The 21,307-nt window shown below is 42.4% G+C and overlaps 2 protein-coding genes across 3 annotated transcripts in view; one reads left to right on the plus strand and one right to left on the minus strand.

Annotated features, from left to right (window-relative positions):
• Positions 1–21,307, plus strand: part of SYN3 (synapsin III) — a 199,226-nt gene that overhangs the window by 77,503 nt on the left and 100,416 nt on the right. The window lies entirely within an intron of this gene.
• Positions 1–21,307, minus strand: part of TIMP3 (TIMP metallopeptidase inhibitor 3) — a 37,451-nt gene that overhangs the window by 12,199 nt on the left and 3,945 nt on the right. Inside the window, exon 2 of the mRNA XM_072342618.1 lies at positions 869–951. Coding sequence (XP_072198719.1) covers positions 869–951 — 83 coding nt within the window. The remainder of the gene's footprint in view (positions 1–868; positions 952–21,307) is intronic.

Genomic DNA, 21,307 nt, shown 5'->3' on the forward strand with positions numbered 1-21,307 from the left:
TGAGGCAAGCAACTGTTTTTTCTGAACCTTTACTTTGTCTAATATGTTTCAGATTTCTTCAGAGTCTGCCAAGCTTTTCCTTTCCCTTTTTTTTTTTTTTCCTCCCCCTAAAGACATAAACCAGTCTTATGACTGGAATAGCACAGCCAAGAAAAACAACATAGAGCTGATTTTTAGCATTACATAACATGGGGGTCAATTTAAGAAAAAAAAATTCAAAGCAACAGGTTAAATGCAGTTTCTACACCAAAGGCATCAGGGCTCTGAAGACAGGAAGTAGAGAAAGCAGACAACTGGTGGAGGAGATCCACCTCTTTCCACTTACAGAGTCAAGAGCACTTCCAAGCTGATGATACTTGAGAGCAAAAATGTTTGCTTTAGCTTTACGTAAGAGATTTTGCTATGAGATTCCTTCACTCTGTAAGCGGAAAAAAATTGCCATTGTGGTAACTGGTGATCACAAAGAAAGCAAGGCAATAAGAGCACATTTCCAAGACCGGCAGACCCCCCAGCACCATATCTTGAGCTTAATAAAAAACACTGCACTAAAAAGCTTCTGTTTCCACAGTCGTACACTGTTGACATTGAACACAAACACGACTCCAGCAACTATCATCATCTACTACCAGATACATTAACAATAAAGGAGAAATACAGGTATGACTGTGTGTCAGAAGTGACCTCTCCCTGCTATTTTCCCACACCTCAGGCAAATTTCTGTCAGTTGCTGGTTAACTTCCATTCTGACTGACAAAAAGAAAGTTGAGGGGCTGTTTCCTTAAATACTCACACAACCTTATTCATTCTTACTTGTTACTTATAACCATTATTTTATCTCAGCACCCATGTGAAAAGTCTGCAAACATACCTTCATCTGCTTGACTGTGTATCGCATTGTTCCAAATGGTCCATCTTTCATGAGCTTCTTCCCCACAACTTTAGCACGGATCACTGTCATGAGAAAAGGGAAAAATACAACTGATAAGTAACTTTGCATTTAGATACAGAAACCCTCACAAGATTCAGGCTGGACCCTCCACTTCAAAAAAGCCACTCAGAGAAACTGTTTCGTAAAACAAAACTCCAGGCCAACATTCCTTTTAATTTATTCTAAAATTTCACATGCAACAGAGGCATGTAAAATGGGATGCCAAAGAAAGTATTTATTTAGAGGAAATCCAATTAAGTGTGAAGACTAAGAACAAGCATTATTTGTGTTGAAATCCCTCTCCAATTTGAAAAACAGATTATAGCTGGGACCAAGACAAGGTAAAATGTTTGCCCCAAGCCAGTGGGATTAGATTAATATTGAATGCCTTGTGTCTCAACATACAGAATTGCACGATAGGTGCCCCATGCAGCATCTGTTTCCCAATAGCCCAACAACCCAGTACAGCACACTGCAATGTCTCATATCTGGGGACTTCCTACAGCAGCTAGTCTCGAGGTATCACAAGACTCCCAATAAACAGCTCTCTCAAACAAACAGTTAAGGATTTTGAGGTCTGACAAACAGATCTAGCAGGTAGCTTACAGTCAGTGCTTAATGAAGCGCTCTCCCGCTTCTGTATTCTTTGGGCATACCACACAAACTACCGTTATATATATCCTCTTCTTTGAAATCACCTGATCATCACAGGAGGAAAACAAAGCTTAGTAACAGGGCAGGAATTATTCAGCTAAAACCCTCTACCATAGAACAATCACATTCTGTTATAAAACCACTAGAAGTGGCTTAACTTTTACAAGAGCTGCAAAAAATGAGATTTGAGAAGACTGGTCCTGAGAAGAGTCGCTGCTAGAAAACCTGTACCCCAAAAGCCACTCAAGCCAACAAAAACAAACAAATGAGGAACTCAAAACTCTATGAAGAGTAATATCAAAACTACAACATGCCCATGTAAATCCTGCCTCTGAAGTTATGCGTCTATTGGGCTTCTCACCATGAGGGCCATGAAAATTCTTCCAGTAGAGTAATCCAAATATTGCAACATGCTCACAATACTGTCTAATAAAAGATCATTTTTTCGTGGGAGGAGGTACCCAACGTTTTTGCATGAAGCTTATAGTGGTACAACACAATTGCAAACACATCCCTGCTGAAAATACAGCCCAGTGTTTCCAGGATACTGAAATCCTGCAACTAAAATGGACTACATATATCCCTCCTCCTGAGCCTACAAAGGTCCTGATCCTAACTCCCTGTGCAGGACAGAGGTATTCCTTTTACAGAGATTGTACTAATGCATCACAGACAACAATTCATAGAATCATAGAATGACCAAGGTTGGAAAAGACCTAAAACACCATCCAGTTCAACCGTTCACCTATTACTCTCACTAAACCATGTCCCTCAACACAACATCCAGTCGTTCCTTGAATACCACCAGGGTCGGAGGGCATTAAGAAGTAGGAAAGCATGGAAGAGGGATCAACAGGTGGAGCTGCTCCTTAGCAAGTAGGAAAACCCAACAAGCTATTATATGCATTACAGCCATATATGAAAGCAGTAACAAAGTTCACGGACGCATTTGCTAGGCATACGGGATATAAAACAAACACTTTGTTGGTTCTTGTAGGTTTCAGACAGCTGTAGAAGCACCTAGAGAAATGGTAAGAAGAGGAGCACTGAGTTTTGTTTGCTACCTCGATCAAATTAATGAAAGATTAGGAAACTGGTTTTCCTCACTCACCTAAAATGGTTCATTCTAAATAATGTGAAAAACAGATTTAAAGAGACAGATCTAGTTATATGCACCAGTCCCTGGAACTTGTTCCATGAGGATGGTGTGAAACGAAGACAAGTCCATTCTGATCCAATTTACATTCTGTGCTTTAGCCAGACTTCTCAAATAAACTTTAAATTCAGTAAGACAGTGCTGTTGGCTTTGATTCAAAGGTCCAACAAAACTTCTGTTTATTGAGTATCAAACTTCATTCTTTTTTTTTTCATGATTCTATTTTCCGATGGCAGTAAAAGCACACAAATTTGTACTATTTTGTTGATTCCACTATTTAACGAGCTGCTCAGAGTTCAATAGACTCCCTCCTTCAAAAACTTCATAGCTACACTGCAGATGTCCCCGAGGATTGAAAACAGCTTCATAAAAGGAGGTACTTCCCTTTGCTTCCCCCAACCACCACTGCAAGTGAAACTGCTGTAAGCAGACTGCCTAAGAGTCAATGAAAAAGAAGAGAATTTTGTTAATGCTCTGTGAATTCCTGGGTACTTCATTAGTAATACAGCCCATAGCAAGGGGTATGAAAGGTCTTATCTTCATCTGTTGCTTATCTAACACACCAAAACTGAAAAAAAAAAAAAAAAAAAAAACAAAAAACAAACAAAAAAAAAAACCCAAAACAACTAGTGTTTGCCTAACATAGGATTATTAAATTCAGATAACTAACTGACAATGGAAAGAAATATATTAAAATGCAATTTTGCAAAACCTTAACGTTGCCAAACCAGAGCATGGTTAGCATTAAAGATGACAGGCACATTCCCAGTTGCTGACAAAATACCTAAAAATCTGTTTTCTTCATGTACTTAACTGCTAGTTTGGCAGCCCTTTAACTTTCTGGTTAAAGTAGCACAGCCACTTCAGAAAGAAAGCAGCTTTGATTTACGGACTAATCAACAGCTTCACCACAGGACCAAAGATTCAAAACACACATCTTCACTACCACATAACAGCATCCTAGTTCCAACGCTGCTACCCTTACAGTCAGGTGGAAGGATCTGTGACTAGGTTAAGGTGGCCTCATCTCTTCAGATTATTACTCTCCAGTAAGGATAGAAAGGAGCAATCATACCAGCACATTCACCTAGTGAAAGCCATTAAGAACCTTAGCGTAGGCTGTCACTCCAAGACTCTAGCAAAGCGGGTCAAGTTGTGTGTACCTCAGAGAAGTTGTTTTTATCATCCAAACAGTAAGCTTTCAGATAAGTTCCTTCCTCTACCAAAAAGCTTGGAGGCAACAAGGAATTTGCCCTACCTCATTTTTCCCCATATTAAAGGAGAAATCAAGCTGTTAGCCAAGGAGCAAAGGATGCTCCAGTTTCCACCACTTGAGGATCAGACGCCTCTGAGTAAGAGGAAAACAATGTTTGATGGATGGGACTGCTCAGAGGCTGCTCTTACACATGCAGCTTCATCAGCCATGCATGAAAACAGACCACAAACCAGCCCAGAACAGGGCTCCAAGCTGCAGAACTGCAGCCATGTAAATGCTGCAGATTCAGTCCCTGTTACATTGGAGAAATCAACTGTTTGCTTCTGAGGACTCCTACTGTTTCATCAGAAAAAGGCAAAAGGTGCCGTGAGTGCTCCCCTGAACTCCTTTCTCCCTGAAGCTCTGTTAAAGTCCTGCTGTTACTGATGGGAAACTTTATCCCACACAAGTGGTCACCAAAATAGCTGCATATTTTTAAACCACAATTCCTTTGATGTACTGCCTATAAAAATACGCCGAGATTAATGTTTCTCAGTACTTGAGGGTTTTGGGTCAGGTCACTTTGTGGGACTGGAGCAGTTGGCAAGGTCTCACGAGTGATTTGTAATTGTTATGAAAAGTTAAATTAAATGGGGATATAAATCTTGATCAGATAAGCGTGGCTGCCATATAGTGATTCAGAGAGGAGAAACTGTATGGGCTGCTTGTCTAGCAATGATACAATTTTAAATAATGATGGGTAGCAGAGGGCGTTATGGTCACAATGTGAAGACTAGGACCACAAGTGAGAGAAGTGGGCACACTTCACACAACTATGAAGCCGTTTCATCCAGGCATAAACCACTACTACACATGTAGCAGGAGCTCTTCTTTCCCCAGCTGAAAAGCAAAGGCATATTTAGTTAATTCAAGCCTGTCTTTTATGAGGGTCAGCCACTAGATGGTGACACTATCACAAATCTCACATGAACGAGAGGGCAGCTGTACGTGGGGGAGCTAACACCCCGAATCCCAGTTGTATGTCCAGCCACACCATGAGAACCAGATGCGTCCATGCAAGCTGGCTTCTTTGTCATCCATAAACAGCAGCTTTCAGTGGAGGCATACTGCCTTCAGAGACCAGGATTTGCTCCAAACCCATCTCCCTTGTGACTAATGATTATGGAAGTCTCAGGAGAATAACACATGCTACAATTCTATTATTGTTTTCAGGATCTCTTACTGGCGTGCAATTGGGGTATTTTTAAGTGAGAAGTTTGGCTGAGCTGTACACTCATTACATTTAAGCAAATGAAGGATGTGGAGGATTCACGTTGTTTACTAATGAAGACATAGGGGAGAAATAATTCTCTCAGCCCATTCTTAGGCATCCAAATAGCAGCAAAATAACATATATGCAGAGCATCAATGTGACCAGGAGGCTGAGAAAGGCTGTCTGTCCTGAGGCCACTAGCTACCCCAGCAGCTGGGCTTAAGAACAACCCCTCAGCAGAAGGGTGTGCTTGGAAATGCTGTCTTGACACTAAAGGTGGGACATCATGTTGTGTTCCTTTCCCCCATATGACCTGTTAGCATTTATCACCAAGACTCCTTGCTTCCCTAATAACAGAGAGCCATAACTACAAGAGGATTGTGTCCTTTGGACTGGTAGTCTGGCCCAGCTGTATGCAACCTCTTGGGAACCTGTTAAATTGCCTGGTGGCTGTAAGCTTGTGTGAGAAGCAAGCGGGTGGGGATGCCCCTGGAATAAGAAAACACCATCTCACCCTTTTCTCCACTTCCACAGCACAGCAGAACCACAGGGAAGATGATGATGGCAGTGGGGGGGTTCATGAAAAGGCAAAAACAGATACAAATCCCTTGTCTGCCTGTAATTAAAGTCTTATCCTCCTACGTAACCAAAAGAGAATTATTAACATATTGAATTTGAAGGCTTCTTGCAAAGACTGAAGCTTAGAAGATGATACAATAGAGGAGCTTTCTCTTGCCTTGTTCCACCGCGACCTCCAGCCAAAGCCACATGAGCAAAGAAAACATTTTTGCATTGCCTTGGAATAAGCCAAGGCCAGCAGAGCTCCTGGAAAGCACTGCCAGAGAAGCTCATCAAGAAAGCAAAAAAATAACATAGAAAATAGCAAAGTAAGCAGTTTGCTGCTGGCTGCCTTCCTCTTATACCCCTCACCATTAAACTAGCGCCCAATTAGCCTTCCCAACTGGCAGGCTAAATCTCCATCTTCTGCCTTTTTGTAGTGCTCTAAGGAGCACTGACAGAGAAGGAACAACCCCTTGACCTCAGTCACCACCAATTATCAGACCATTGCAATGATAATACCACAGCAGAAAGAAACTCACACTTATTTCAGCAAATTAGCTGCCAAGTTTGTTGGAACATTTTGACTGACAAAAATCTAAACAAAAACAGGAAGGAAAACACCCAGATATCTATCGCTCCATTATTATTATTTTTTTAAACTAGAACTATGACGTTTACTTTTGGCTTTTGTTTAACAGATCAAAAAAGCCCTTTCCATGTTGAAAAGGTTTTAATTGCTGTTTGAAAGCCACCCCAAAAAGCAGAGGGCAATTAAGTGGCTTCACCCAGGCCCAAGCTATGCCTGAACCAATTGATCTTGACTGCAATTGCTAAACACTAACCAGGTTTCCTTTATACTCTGCAAAATTCCTAGCCTCTGAGATCCTGTTGGCACAACACACTGAATTTTCTCATTTCCAACACTGCAAAACAGGAGCGATGCACACTTTCATGCAAGATCAATTGCATCAGACCTCCCATCACTTCAGAAAACTATAAACTGCTCTAGAAGGGCTTTTCCTACTTGGGAAAAAAGCTAATCCTCCTAACAAGACCACAAATTAAGGTTGCAAGGTTGCATGAGACAAGCAGAACTTGGGTTGCACATGGCATTTCTCCTGTAGTTTATTCACTGGATATAAATTTTAACATGGCACCAGTAACAAGCACTTTATGCCCTCTCTGTATTGTGCCTCTCAGCTTATGCAAGTCTAAGCAGGATTGTCTTTGAAATACATCAAGATCAAAGAGGAAGAGAGGTCTCTCTTAAATAACAAACTGCAAGTTCAATTTTAGACCTTTCATTCAGATTCCTGTATCTGGTATTGTTGAAAACTCCTCAGCTACCCAGAACTACATTCAGCTCCTGCTACCTTTCTTGCTTTCCCATCATACCCAGGTAGCTTGTTAGGAGGACAGAGGAAAGATCGAAAGGAGGGGAAAGAAAGAAGAGATTTAAAATGCATTTCCATCCGAGTAGGATTCTTATGATCTATATGTGGATGGTATGTTTCGTGCCAAGTGAGACTAGTTTCAGGAAATACCTTGTGATAAACACAGAAAAACCAAAGTTGTGGGGGGAACAAAAAAAAAAGCCATTTTGTTTTACTAGCTGTTACACCTACTGAACTCAGAGAAGTCAAGCAGGACCAAGAAATTAGCTAGAACAGGCAGAGTATATCTAGTTGGGTCATAAAAGTTACATGCATCACTAGGTTAAACTCACAGCTTGCGTCAACACCATGTTCTAGGCTTGCTACAAATGTAAGCAAATAGCACTGCTGCAGGCTGCAGAATGAGTGTGTTTTACAGTTTCAGACTCTTTTGGCAAAATGAAATGAGGAACAAAACACGCCCTCGTGAACTAGCCTCTTTGCTGCCTCCTTTTTTTGGCATGCTTCTTCCTCCTGCCCCTCTTCTCCCCCCACCCCCTCTTCCACCTAACTATTTAAGTAGTTACTGACAGATGAATTTGGTCTAGGCAGTAGTTGAGTGACAGAATGAAGGAAGAAAGAGTGCTGTGAGTGGAAGAAATGAAAGAAGCCCCCCCATGAACACAGCACAGCACAGCAGCACCTTGCCATCCTCTGTAAGGGATGTTTTCAGCAGAATGCACTTTGCCTCATCTTCTGTCATCAACAGCTACCCAAGAAAGAACTGCTTTCAGCCAAGGTTGGCAGTGCTGGAAGGAAAATCAACATGCAAATACATTTCCAGAACCATCTTACAACAAAGGATAGAAATGACATGTATGTGACTCAAAGCTGGTCCACTCAAAACACCTTTTCCATTATATTTTCGTTTGCATGAGATTTGGGGAGTAAAATGTAACTCGGTCCTCATTTCTAGATCAAGTACTTCTAGACACAGTATATGAAGGGCAAGAGGAAGCTGAGTTGAGACAGGCAAGTCTCTGGCTTCTCAGAGCTCTTTGGAAGCATTCAAAGGAGCCATAAGTCTAAGTGTTCCACTCAGAGAATATGGCAAAGCTGAGGTGAGACCAATTAGGGGCAAATGGAAACCATATGTGGTTTTAATAAAACAAGGATCTGGAGTGCATGGCTTACTGCTGGAGGAACATTTACTGCCTGAAAGGAATGCGCATCTGGCATTGATCGTTTCCCAACCCATCAAGTGAGCTGTAACATGGAAAGCAAATTGGAGTGTATGAAGAAAGATTAATTGCCTGAAGAAGTACAGTTAGAGGAGCAGCCTTTGCAAGAAGGAAATGTGTCCTCTGGCTGTGATTTAGTGATATGGTTGCAAGTGAGACTGATCTTGCATTTCCACAGATCATGATCAGGAGAACAAACTACAAAGAACAATTGTTAGAGTGACTGAAGTGGATTGTGTGGTATTTGAAGAACCTACTATCATAGAAACCCCATTTCATGTCTCACAGAGTAGACTCTTATTCTCAAGGTAACGGACACTACTTAAAGAATAAAGTACTGCTGACCCTAGGCAAGGGTAACAGAGTCCTCAAATGGCATGTGAGTTGCTGAAGGGGAATGAGGTTGCTTTTACCTCAAAACACGTAGATGGGAGATTTGAGGCTAAGGAGGCAGTGCAGATATGCCCTTTTTTCCCTTTTTTTTTTTTTTTTGATGGCAAATTTCCTAAGACATTTCAATTCCGCCCTGAAAGAAAAGTCTTTGGCCTGCAAAGCTGCAGATAAGCTGCTCTGCTGGGATACAGTCACTTCTTTTGCAAGCTGTTGTGTTGCAGCTTGATATCTGGTTCTCAGAACCAAACCACTATCTTCAGCAAGCAGGCAAGAGACTACTCAACAGACATCAGAAGGCAAGAGAGAAAGAGAGATGCCCTCATCCAGCACTGAACCACGTATATAGTATTAAGTCTTCCTTAACCCACTGTGCAACCCAAGAATTCACTACAAGCTCTCAACGAAATAGACCAACTGGAGTAAGAGGAGGAGGAAGGAGAGTCCTGTAAAAAAAAAAAACAAACAAACAATAAAAGGACATCTGAAAGCAGTCTTCTTCTGCACACTGGAAATAAGGCAGCTCTGACAGCCCACGTAAAGCTTTCAAAACAGGGAGTACCAAAAGCCGCAGGCCTGGACACTCCCCACCGCAGTGACTTACTTCAGAGGACTTCTTCCTTCAGCACCTCGGCTGGCTGGGATGAGTGCCAGGCTCTGCAAGGAGGCCACACTCTGCTGATCACATGGTTTACACATGGTTTACCCTCTATTTTGCACGTAGAGCTAGGGAGGAAGAAGTGCTCGGGAACATGTATAGATTTCAAGGGTACTGGGTGGGCCTGCAAATTCCTTCCCACATTAGAAAACTTGCATTAAACTGATAGACTAAGCAGCTGTCCATGCCAAAGAGGTATACATATTTAACCAGGTCAGGTCTATAAGTGCTGCTCTGCTGTTCCTATTTGCACAGGACCTTACAGGACCTGCTAGTACTGAGCCTGCTGGATGCTGGGATTAAACCTGCATTCAGTTTCTTCTACCAGAAGCCACTATCTTTGCCCACCATTATAGTATAAACTGTTCAGAAGCTGACAGCCTCTGTAGACTGTTCACAGACACTGGACGTACCCGTGACACAGTTCTGGTTTATCATAACGCTTAAGAAATTTAATAATTACCCATCGTAAAAATGCATTATCCAACCACAGTCGTCTGACAGTATGGATTAAATCTCTGAGGATAGCTACGTTAAGAATTTCACCCTGAAGTTCCGACACCATTTAAAGACAGGGTGCAGCTCACAGGTCCTCATTCAATGTTCATTGTAACAAGTGAACTTCCTGTACTCTGAGTCAGCCCCTTGTGCCACAACTCCCATTTCAGCCATGGCCAGACCGGTCAAGGTCAGGACACTCCATGCTGGCCAGCTCACCCACCTGGCCAGGAACCATCCAGGATCCCATAGGGTACCTTGTGTTCCAGAACATCAAGTTTCAGTTTGATCCATCAGAGGGACACCAAGGGCCAAAGGGACTCAATGTTGATTTGTTGGGGAGTAAAGTAGTAAATAAGTAATAGGAGAGTGATAGAAGCCAGCTCATGAAAGAGGTAATGAGATGGCCTGGGAGTCTAACAACACCTGTAAGCAACAAGTGACTACATGAGTAACAATTAATGCATGCTGCATATCCTCTGGCTTTGAAGACACCAGATTTTACCTACACGCAGGTTTAGACTGCTGGCAGCAGGGAAAACAGGCAGACACCAGCCAGTTACCTTTTGTTTTTCAGAGCTCAGGAACTAGCTCACTGTCCTGACAGTCTGACCAGATTTGCTCCTTAGAGACCATGGCAGAGAGACACAGTATAGCCACCTGGTTCTTTTATTACTTTCTTCATCAAAGGGAACTTTAATCAAAATTTCAAGTTCGCAGACAGCCCAAAAGGCTCTCTGTCAAATAGATTTCCAGAAGTTATGTGCTACTACCCTCACACTCACATACAACCTGGTGTTCCCTATGAAATACTAATGAGACACAGCTTTTGGCTAGAATTCTGCAAGCACAGAGAACACCACTCAGTAGTTAGTAGTGCCTGCCCCGCCACCAATTGCTGTTGTTATTTATTTATGCATTTATTTATTGACACAAATTCAAGACTTACACGGTGTTTTATCCCTCGTCAGTATTGCTTATTGTTGCTTTTTACACGGAAATGCTCAAGTCTGACCATTCAAACCTGATGTGATTTAATGGAAGTTAACCTACCAGTCAGTTAGCTTGCAGTGCTACTGGAGTTTGAGAGCTCCATAGAAAGACTTAGGTTGGAAGTGATCTTAAAGATCCCTGAGTTGCAGCCCCCTGCCATGGGCAGAGTTGCCAATCACAAGATAAAGTATTCTGACCGAAATCTTTCATTAATCTCCGATTTAGGTGAGCTAAGTCTGCATTCCATTATCAGATCTTAAGTATTCGGGTATCTTCTTGGGAAAAAAAAGTGAAATGCCATAAGCCATGGATGGTCAACCCTTTCACAGCCACTCTGGCACAGTGATTGCTATTTCTGAAGGTTGTAAGGCCCATTAACTGTTTTGAGAGGCAGATGTTCTCTGGACACTGCCCTGCTGAATGTTTACAGATAAGGGTAATCATTTCCAGGGTACACACCAGGCCTGGCTGCTTCCTGCCTCTGCAGAGCTCTGAACTGTAAGCAGGCTCTACTGCAGTGCAGTCATGAACCTGAACTAACTGCCAAGGAGCCAGCTTGTAGAGTTTAGCTTAAGCTCACACCTGGAACACAGGTGTAAGCAACCTTAAGCATTTTGACAGGGAAATAACTGAGAAACAGAGGGGAAATGCCTCATCTCAGCTCACTGGCAGCAGCACGGCCACAAACTCCTTTGTTCATTAATACAGCAAACCCGAGGAGAGCTGTCTACTGCCAAGGAACAAAGTGAAAGGTGGGTACACGTGCACTAAAGAGAATGCTCAGCACTCAGGAAAAGCAAATTGTAAACCCAGAGGACCAATGACCCGGAATCCGTTCCGGCTGGAGGGGCAGCACGTAACCTGATCAGAATTTCCAGAAGGGAAGGCTGTTACTGTTAAGCCATCAGGGATAGGGCTGGTAGAAACGGTTCTGGAAACACTTTTTCCTGTCAGGAAATATGGTTTTACTTAAGTCACAAATTTATAAGGAAAAGGATCAACTTCAGAAAAAAATGTATATTATATATATATTTATCCTCAAAAATGACTGAAATCTATTTTCATCCTGAATCAGCATTTCTCTCCAATTTCACTTGACATCTAAATGTTAGCATGACAGCTCTGTTCAAAACAGATATCTTAAGTTAACCCTTCAAACCATTAGTTTCAGATGCATGAGAGGATCTCTTTTTTTTTCCCCTCAAAATTTCATTCTGAAGACTTCTGGTATTGTCATTTTTCATCTGGTTTCATTCTGAATAAAATTCTACCACTTCAAAATTCTCTATGGAACAGAAACCCTAACCCTCTCCAACACGTGCCTGGATTCCTCCTTCTCCCTATTAATCAGAGGTGACAGCAACAAGCTCTAATGACAGAAGCAAGAGTCCCTTCCATTTTTCCCCTCGTTTTTCAGAAGCAGCAAGTAACAAATTCATACCACTGAGAGCTGTGGGTGCTTCCTTTCAAGAAGTAAACCCACTACCCCTTATAATCGCATAGAGTATCTAAACTAAAATGAGCACCCAACATGAGAGATCAGTCCTTTAATAGAGCGCGCCAATAAAAGCCTGTCAACACTGCAGACAGTAAATGAATGCAGACATGCTAGAGCTGTCTTTAAAAAACCACACAGGACACCACAAACACGGTAATCTAACCTGTTCCTCAAGCAGAGCACTGAGCTGCTGAGTGCTTGTTCTTCGAGACTGCAGGCAAATCAACTCTGTGACAAATGTCTTCCTACTCTTTTTATGCTTCCTAGCTGTTCCCAACATTTTGGAGCAGTACTGTGTGATTGCTGCTTCCTGAAGCCTCTTGCTTCAACTGCCTGCTGGACCCAGCGGGAATCTTGCCTCCGATTTTAAGCAGAGCAGGATCAGGCCCTAAATAAGTAGTGGTGGAATCCCCAGACTTAGGGACTGAACAGCTGCATCTGCCCTTCCGAAAGAAGAGGGAAAAGTTATTCCTGCAGCTGTTTTCCCCTAAGTGCCTTCACTCCAAACTGTAACAGGGCTGGAGGGGGGGGGGGGGAAAGAAGGTGGAATTTTAATAACCCATTAAAAAGGAGAACGGGCCATTGCGCAGCAGCTCTTTCAGTTCTACTCAAGAAGGGTCAGTGCTGCCAGGCTCAGACAGCCCTAAGGGCACGGGAAAAGTCGTCTTCTTGTTTTCACATCTCATTCACAGAACGGATAATGAGGGGGAGGGAGGAATCAGCTTTTGGGTTAATTAGCACCATGAACAGACAGCTGCATTGTCATTAGAAGTTCAAGAAGTCATCGGGGTCACCACTGAACTGCAAGATGTACACACACGCACACGAGGCACACGTCTGAGCCTGGAGTTGTAGCAGCCTTGCGTGGCTCCGATTTTCCACTACTCCAAGGGAAACTCTTAAGTTCTAAGAACACTGAGCTGTTGTAGCTCTGAGGAGAAGCCAGAAGCACAAAAGCACTCCCTCTGAATGGTAGTTGTTCATCCCCCTTGGAACTGCTTGATTTCACACTTAATATACCAGCTAGGAATAGTTAAATGGCTTTTTCCCCCTGAGAAAAATCAGAGGCTGAGCTTACCAGAGCAGTTTCATCTCTACTTCCAATGTTCTGCGGGATAAGCAGACAAAACCAGGGTACCAATACACGTGATTTCCTTCCCCTGCTTCCTTCCACCAAGCAAAGAAGCTGAGGAAGTGCAAGTGCGTATTAGCAAAACCAGAAAACGAACATATATGGAAAATAATGAGAAGATAAAACCTCCAAAATGACATGGACTACCATTAACAAGATCTGGAGCACTGCTAGTCTCAGAGTCATGGTTTGGCTTAAAAACAAAACTAACAAATTATCCAACTATGCAAAACAGCCGCAGATTGCTTTCTCACTGCTTTAGCTGTCCAAGTAGCATTTTCTGGTAAGGGATCTCAGTGAAAACACACCAAGAGAAGAAAGTATTCCCCTCTCACTTTCTGAAATAGGATAAGAAGGGAACTTCAAACCTTGAGTAGCGGAAGCAGTAAGAGAAAGCAGGCTGGCATCACCTGGTCCTGTTAGCTGTAACTTTGCTGTCTACACTCTCAAGGCAAAAATGGGGCTGAAAATACTATCACTGCAGCTCCCCCTCACAAAAACATGGGTCTCCTTTACTTGGTGTAAAAGGAACACAGATCCTGTTTGCTGTGGCTATTATACTGGCAGACCAATCGGATGCATGTAGCTCATAAGTGTATAGTTCCATTCAGAGCTTGCTCATTGCCAAGGGAAATTACTCCAGGAACACAGAAACTAGACCATTATAGCTCTGTCAATTCCCAGGTACATGCACTGTTCATGGCACAAAACTTCAGTATGCTTATGGCCATAAAGCTTTTCTTGCACTTCAGCTGGAGATGTTCTCGGGAGGAAAAAACAGAATGAAGAGATATAGTCCAAAATTCCAGTTTGGAGGGGAAACAACAGTCATCAGCTTTTTGGTTCTAACTGCCTACATTAGGACAGCTGCTGGAAGCTCTGAAGGATTTATTTCATCACCAAAGCAAACCCAAGTGGTCTACATAGCAATCCTTATAATACCCCTTTGAGCACCTTCCCTTCCCTCCTGGACTCAGATTACTTTTAGGAACAAAAGCTGCCCTTTCTGTATTTGACTGTGGTGTTAACCTGTCAGTGTTCCCTTGTTGGTCCACATATGTGTAGAGGAATATATGCTGGAAGGAACTCTACTATGGATGGACTTAATGGTGGCTAGATGAACAAATAAGAGTCTGAAGAGAAACGTGACTGCATCAGGTATGCCAAGACAACCACCAGCCTTGGATCCTGTTCTGTTTGCTCTCTTGCCCTTCCATGAAGAAGACAGCCTAGCCAGGACACATGTAGGCAATGTTGTTGAGTTCAGCAAAGGGGAGCTTTGAACAGCACAAAGGACAAAGTTTACGTCAAAGGCCCAACCTGCCATACTGTGCAAAAGACAAACAGGAAAAGGTCTCTGTACAGTTTCTGGGGCTGGAGGAAAAGAAAGACCCAGCATTAGCACCAGAGGAAATCACTTTTAGAGAAGGGCATTCTGAAACAAACATGGAGAACCAGCATGGACAGGAAGGAACCTATTGGCTTGAAAACTTTCCGGTACTAGTGAAAGCTTTGTTTCCCATCCAGTCAAGCACACAGGTGCTGTCTGCTTTTATCAATCTAAACTATTTCTTCAACCAATTTAAGTATGAATGAAAGGCATGGGAAGAAAGGTCAGTAAGAACCAGCTTCCCACTTTGCTGTGCTGGTTTTTTTGGGGGGGGGTTGTTGTTGTTGTTGTTTTTTTATAGGAAGTCGCTCTTTTGGAAAGGAGAAACATCCTTGGCATCAAACGCATTTAGTCCAATACAGCCTTAGCTCAAATAAAGCCCTTCCCTGCTGCTGGATGCCTCAAGATAAGATAGTGTAAATGGCAAAAAGTTCCCTCAAACCTACAGTGTTACCTCTCTTAGAAAGGCTCAGCAGTTTTTCCTAACACTGTGAGCAGTATTCATGACTTCACATCTAGGGAGTAAGTGTGAAAAGCAAATGAGAATGACAAAAATAGCATTGCAGACCATGCAGCAATCCCTTGAGCCATTCTTCTGCCAGAGCACAGGCAACTGCACCCCTGCACCCCAGGAAACACACAGCCCCATGTCTTCAGGGCTCTGAATCATGCAACTCAGAACTTGCAGAACCATCCCTGCAGAATCCTGCTAAGACACACAAGAGATGTAAGGCTTTGCAAGCACAAGGACTTACTATTTCTAGCCTTGCAGATCCTTAATTATTTGATGTCAGAACAAAATTGAATAAACACATAACTCCCATCCTGTGGGCTAAAGAGAGCAAACCAGATTTCGCTGGGAATTTCAAGAGAGAGCTGCATCTTAGAGTGCACATGGAAGGTGGATTTGACATTCACACAGATAACAAAACAGACTCTCCAGAGTTAAAATAACAAATGCCTTGAAAGAGTTTTGAAAGGAGTTAAAAACCACAGGGTGTGAATCAATCTCTAACCACAGGGAATTAGTATGACAGAAGCAGGCTATGGGAAAGTCAAGACTATCCCACATCAGACTTCTGGGAGGTGGATTCTAACACCACTGGAAATCCAGACTAGATGGATGATGCCTCTGACTCACAACCACAGTCAGGTTCTGTTGCAGCACACTTGTTCTGAGGGGAAAGTATAAACTGCAACCTACTAAGAAGGGTCATCAGCTGTTTGCCACCAGGTCTACTTGAGATTCTCTCCAAATGGATAACATCCCATTCAAACCTTCCTGTGATCATTTGGGGTCTCTCTAAGTGCTGCCTAAGAATTCAGTCTGATGTTGTGGAATCCTCTATTTCTGTGCTTCTATGCAAAGCTAGAAACTGCCATACAGCGGAGAAAAGCAGGACAGCTGTTTAATTCTATTGCACATACACCGTCTGTAGAGAAATGGAAGCAGACTTATTGAAGTCTCCTTTTCATCTTGATCCTCTAAGGAAATAACCAACTAAATCCTTAATCCTCTGCTCCCTTGGGCACAACAAGAAAGAAAAAAAAAAAAAAAAAAAAAAAAAAGAAGAGATAGGTGCTACTCTTCATATTTACAAAAGTAAAACAAAGATCTTAAGAACTCATCTTGCCTTTATCCCCAGCACAATCCTTGCAATAGGAACTGCTGCCCTTGACTTCTCACACTTCTCGAGGTTGGTGATTTTGTCCCTGCAGGATGCTATGGTGAGGGGGCCTAGACTTTCTGGCTATGGCAGCACTGCACAGGATGGCCTCTTACATGCCCCAGAGTTCATGTGACTGCTTGCTTTCTTGTTAGACTGGCTCTCTTCACCACTGCATTTAAGGTACTCATTGATGCAAATGTGGTACTTTCCCATAGTGTGGTCTCTATGGTGGTATCACTTGTTCCTTCTTAAGTCTCTACTCCAAACCTTCCCTTCTCCCAATTACACGTTCCAGCTTTAAGCTTTGTGCCATATGCAGTTTATCACTTACTGCAATAAACCATGTACTCAGAAACAGGCCTGCATACCCTAGTCCAGAGGTGAGCGAGATAAACAAGAAGGCTGTGTCTGTCTTAAAGGTCTCCCTCCATCTGCCAAAAGAAATTCAAAGCAGACGATCCAACAACCCCACACGTGCCAAGGGCTGGGCTGCAGGCTGTTCTGTACCGTCACCTCAATCCCCTTTAATCTGCAGCGTGTGTATCCCTGGGCTGATGAAAGGCAGGAAGATATTTATAGCAGTGTCAGACCAGGCAGGAAGTAGGAAACTGGGGCGGGTGTTTGGAAAGCATATAAAGAGCCTCAAAGAGCAGGGCCAGCCTGGAACACCTTCCCCAGAAGGACACGGAGCTAAAGGAGAAGCATCAGGGGAACAGATATCCTCTGGCTCTCTCCTCCCCTACCTGTTGCCTTTCCAGCACCAGCCATTTCCCGTTTTTCAAAGTCAAGTGGAAGTTTTCCATTCTGTGGTTTTCCTGTCTTGGTACAAGTAAGCACTTTTTTGTTTTCCCTAAATATTTTTAACTGTTTGGAGACTATGTCCAAAACCGTTTTACTAGAGGAAGGAGGTTCCTATTTACAGTTGACCCCAAAAATCTGAGAGAGCTGATTAAACCTCAGGGGATTGAGACCCTTGCTTGTTCCTGCATCCCCTGAGCAGGAGGCATTGAACTTGCTGTCTGAGTAATTGCTCCAGTGCTCTTCCACAGAAATAAACGCTAACACAATGCCAGCAGGCCTCCCTGAAAGGCTGCACTGCAGTAACACCCATTACAGAGGGAAACAGTGAGAAAAGGAAACAGATGTTAGAGTCCCAGTACTGTAATTACAATACAGCACAAGGGAATTAAAACTCATGTCTCTCAGCCTAGGCCAGCAGGAGCTTTGGACATTTTGAACATGGCCCTGTGGAACAGAAGCATTCCCTTTTCCTATGTGCTGTTGTAGGATTATTTACTTTTATTTTTAAATGAAACACCCGAGAGCAATAAGTAATAATGCATTACCTTCACACTGCTGCACCTGGTATAGCTGCTGCTGTCTGCACAAGTATTGTGTAAACACAGCACAACTTATACCTGCTTTGCTGAAGTACCAGTGATCGTGCAGGTCAGGAAAAACCAATGCCTTTATATGTTAAAGTCAAGTAAGTAAGGAGGAAAAAAATCTATGGGAAAGTTTTTTGCAGCCTTAGACCTTTTCATATACCCTTACCTCTTGTATCAACTTGAAACCAGCAGGACTACAATACCCAGCCACTTTAACAATAGAGCAACTAAGGAAGATCGTGGATTTTTTATTAGCGTACATTTTTGTCCAGAATCCATAACTAACAGGTGCTAATCATAGCAGCGAGTTGGGCTGCTACTGCCTGTATATGAGAAGTATTTTTAGACAACATATTATGCTTGGGTCGATATATATATATATCGATATATATGCCTCTCCTAAAGTGTAATCTGTATCATTTTCAAACTATACTCTATTTTCCCTATAACTCACCTGGGGAAAAAACAAAACAACAAAAGACATACACTTTCTTACAGTTTTTTTTGGAAGGAGCTTTGCATTCTCCTACATGGAGACTTCTTGAAAGCCTAAGCCTTGCTCAACACCAAGAAACAAATGTGCTACAGGCTGTTAGAGCTCAATCAATAGACCACTGGGTTGTTTTACATAGGTTCTACTGCCTAATTTTTCAGTGAAGTCAGGTTAGCTAGCTTTCCAGCATTACTTCCATACAGTCCTTTCCCCTTCTCCAGTAATACTTCTCTCTAAGAGTACTTTTTGAAGGGTCTTCTGCTCCTTTGTCTCTTAAATACCTTTCCCATTACAAGTTCCCAGTTGAGCCTATTGCTGCAATCATCCTCCTCCCCCATCAGTAACAACGATAAACTTTTTTCAGACCCAAGCCCATGGACACAGACCATCATTTTCCCAGTAGCACAACCCAAGACCCAACCCCTGAGTTGACAACAGTCTCCCCAAGCACTGCTCTATGCTGGTTCCTGGTGGATTTCAGTCCCAGCAAAGATACCCCAGATCAACTCCTTTCTCCCTAATACAAAATTGCCAGTCTACATCTTAGGAAAACCAGTGCTGACATTTGAAGAGGTCTGATGGTATTTTTTGCATAAGCGTCTCTCTATTTAACTTGTTTTATTGTCTGTATACTGTTTCTAAGGGCTGAAATTGCCCTCTGGAAAGGTCTTGTATAAACACAAGAAGGAATTTGGACTATTCATAGTCAACATTTATTTTACCAGCATGAAACTCAAGAGACTTCTATCTTGTTTCCAAAAGACTCACAGAATCTTTTCAAGCTGGCAGAAACACTGAATAAATAGAATAATCAGGGTTGTGTAAAACTACTTGCATTTTTATGCTATTAGGCACTGTCAGTTAATGCACTATATCTTCAGTCTGGTCACTCAAGGGAACTACTTCACATTACAGTAGGAGGTTAACTATTGTGGTGGTGTTTTTTTTAATATAATAGCTTTATGCACTCCAGTGTTTATAACATTCCTCCTAGAAACTTGAAACCATCACCTGAAATCCAACTCTGATAAAAGCCACTGAAATGCTGCTGAGACCAGTGGCACTACACCTGCTTTCTATAAGTCGTAAGCATGATGTTGGCCCAGCATTCCTTTTCCATATCGACAACTGGGCCAGATTTAGAACTAGTATAAGAGGGTACAAATCCATTTAACCCGCATTGGTCTCACCTAATATGTTCAAACAGTAGAAATTTGAAATTCATATGCTTCATTTTTACTAGCTGTCACGTTAATCAACAAGTACACAGGTTAATAGCCTTTTCTCAAGTTATTCCAAAGCAAGACCAGTTTAACCCCACGTTTAAAGAAGCACTTATCCCACTAGGGCAAGATAACACTGGTAGCAGAGTCAGCAGTGGGCAGATAGATAGGCAATTTCAATACACTCTCTCAGACATCCATTTTAAAAAAGAATTCTTGGTTTTAATAATGCCTCAGCAGCAAGCAGCTCTCAGACACAGAGGGTTATTATAGAGGCTGGCCTTCAGCTCTGCTGTTGGCAGTAAATGCTCAGTGGCTCAACGCTAAGGAAAAGTTGGGATGGTCTTAAATAGTTCCCAATACAGTCAACTGCTTTTGTCAACTTTTCCTCATTGAGAAATCTACAGGAGGTGTAGTTAGCTTAAAAAGCAGTATCAATCCATTAAAGTTACATCAGTAAATTTCCACATATCACATGCAGAGGTTCTTTGGAGGTTTAGATGAGCTTTAAGTTCAACAAATTCTGTATTTGTTTAACTAATTTGTGCTTGAAGGCCCAATTATCTTCTCATATCTTTCATACTACTGTCCTTTCACCACTAACATTTGTTTCCAATCAATAACATCATGTGAAAAAGGAGAATCATACCCTTAGAGTCAAGAGTAAGGATACTCATCACTAAAAGGAAACTCAGACACATGCACCCCGGGCATTAATAGGGCTGAAATAGTTTAGTTTTGCTCAGAGCTAGCAAGCAGAGCATACCCAGCCTTGCCTGCTAACTCACACGAAACTGTCATCTCAAGTTTATTAGCTCTTATGAACTTCCATCCGGTGCAGCCAGTGGAAGTTTCATTTAATGACAAGACCTCCTGCACAGACCACATGGGCTCCTTTTCTCAGGGAGTGTGCTTGGTTGAGCTACATAAGAGCACCAGATGGTACTGGAGTTGTTTGGAAAAAGAAATATGACCTCAGTCAACATTGTTACAAGGAAAAACTAGGTTTTCCTCTTAGCCTTAACATCCAGTTATGGCCAAGGTGACTCACTAAGTGCTCCTCTTGAAGATTCTTGGTCCCACTGTGACTGTCAGAGGGATTACAGAGAGTACAGATACCCATTCCATCAGATGCCAATCCAGTTGGCATATCTAAGAGATTGAAAGGCCAGATCTAATCGCATTTGGTGTCTTGGAAAACATATTCTCAGCTTCACCAGTGGACTTAACAATTTGCGATCTTGAGCCACTTCTTCTGTGATCAAATGACCAAACCTCCACAACCTGAATCATATAGACATGAACAAGGCACACCCTTTCCCACCCCAGGTAAAAATCTTTGCTGGGCTAGAAAATGCTAGTGCTGTACATAATTGTACATAATTGTGTTCCCTCCAGCCTGCTTCTTCTTCTCAGAAAGGCTAGAGGAACAGTTGCCAGGTAGAGTTCTCTGGAACGGGTGGGAAATCAATGGAAATAAGAACTTAAAAGGCATCTGCATTAAGCAAGGTGCTGTAAGACTCAAGGTTGGAACATCTGGTTCTCAGGTCTTGGTGGAGTTACTTCCTGCAGGAAATCTGGAGTAAATACATG

This window comes from Excalfactoria chinensis, chromosome 1 (genome assembly GCF_039878825.1).
Source record: "Excalfactoria chinensis isolate bCotChi1 chromosome 1, bCotChi1.hap2, whole genome shotgun sequence".
In the NCBI taxonomy this organism is placed as follows: domain Eukaryota; kingdom Metazoa; phylum Chordata; class Aves; order Galliformes; family Phasianidae; genus Excalfactoria; species Excalfactoria chinensis.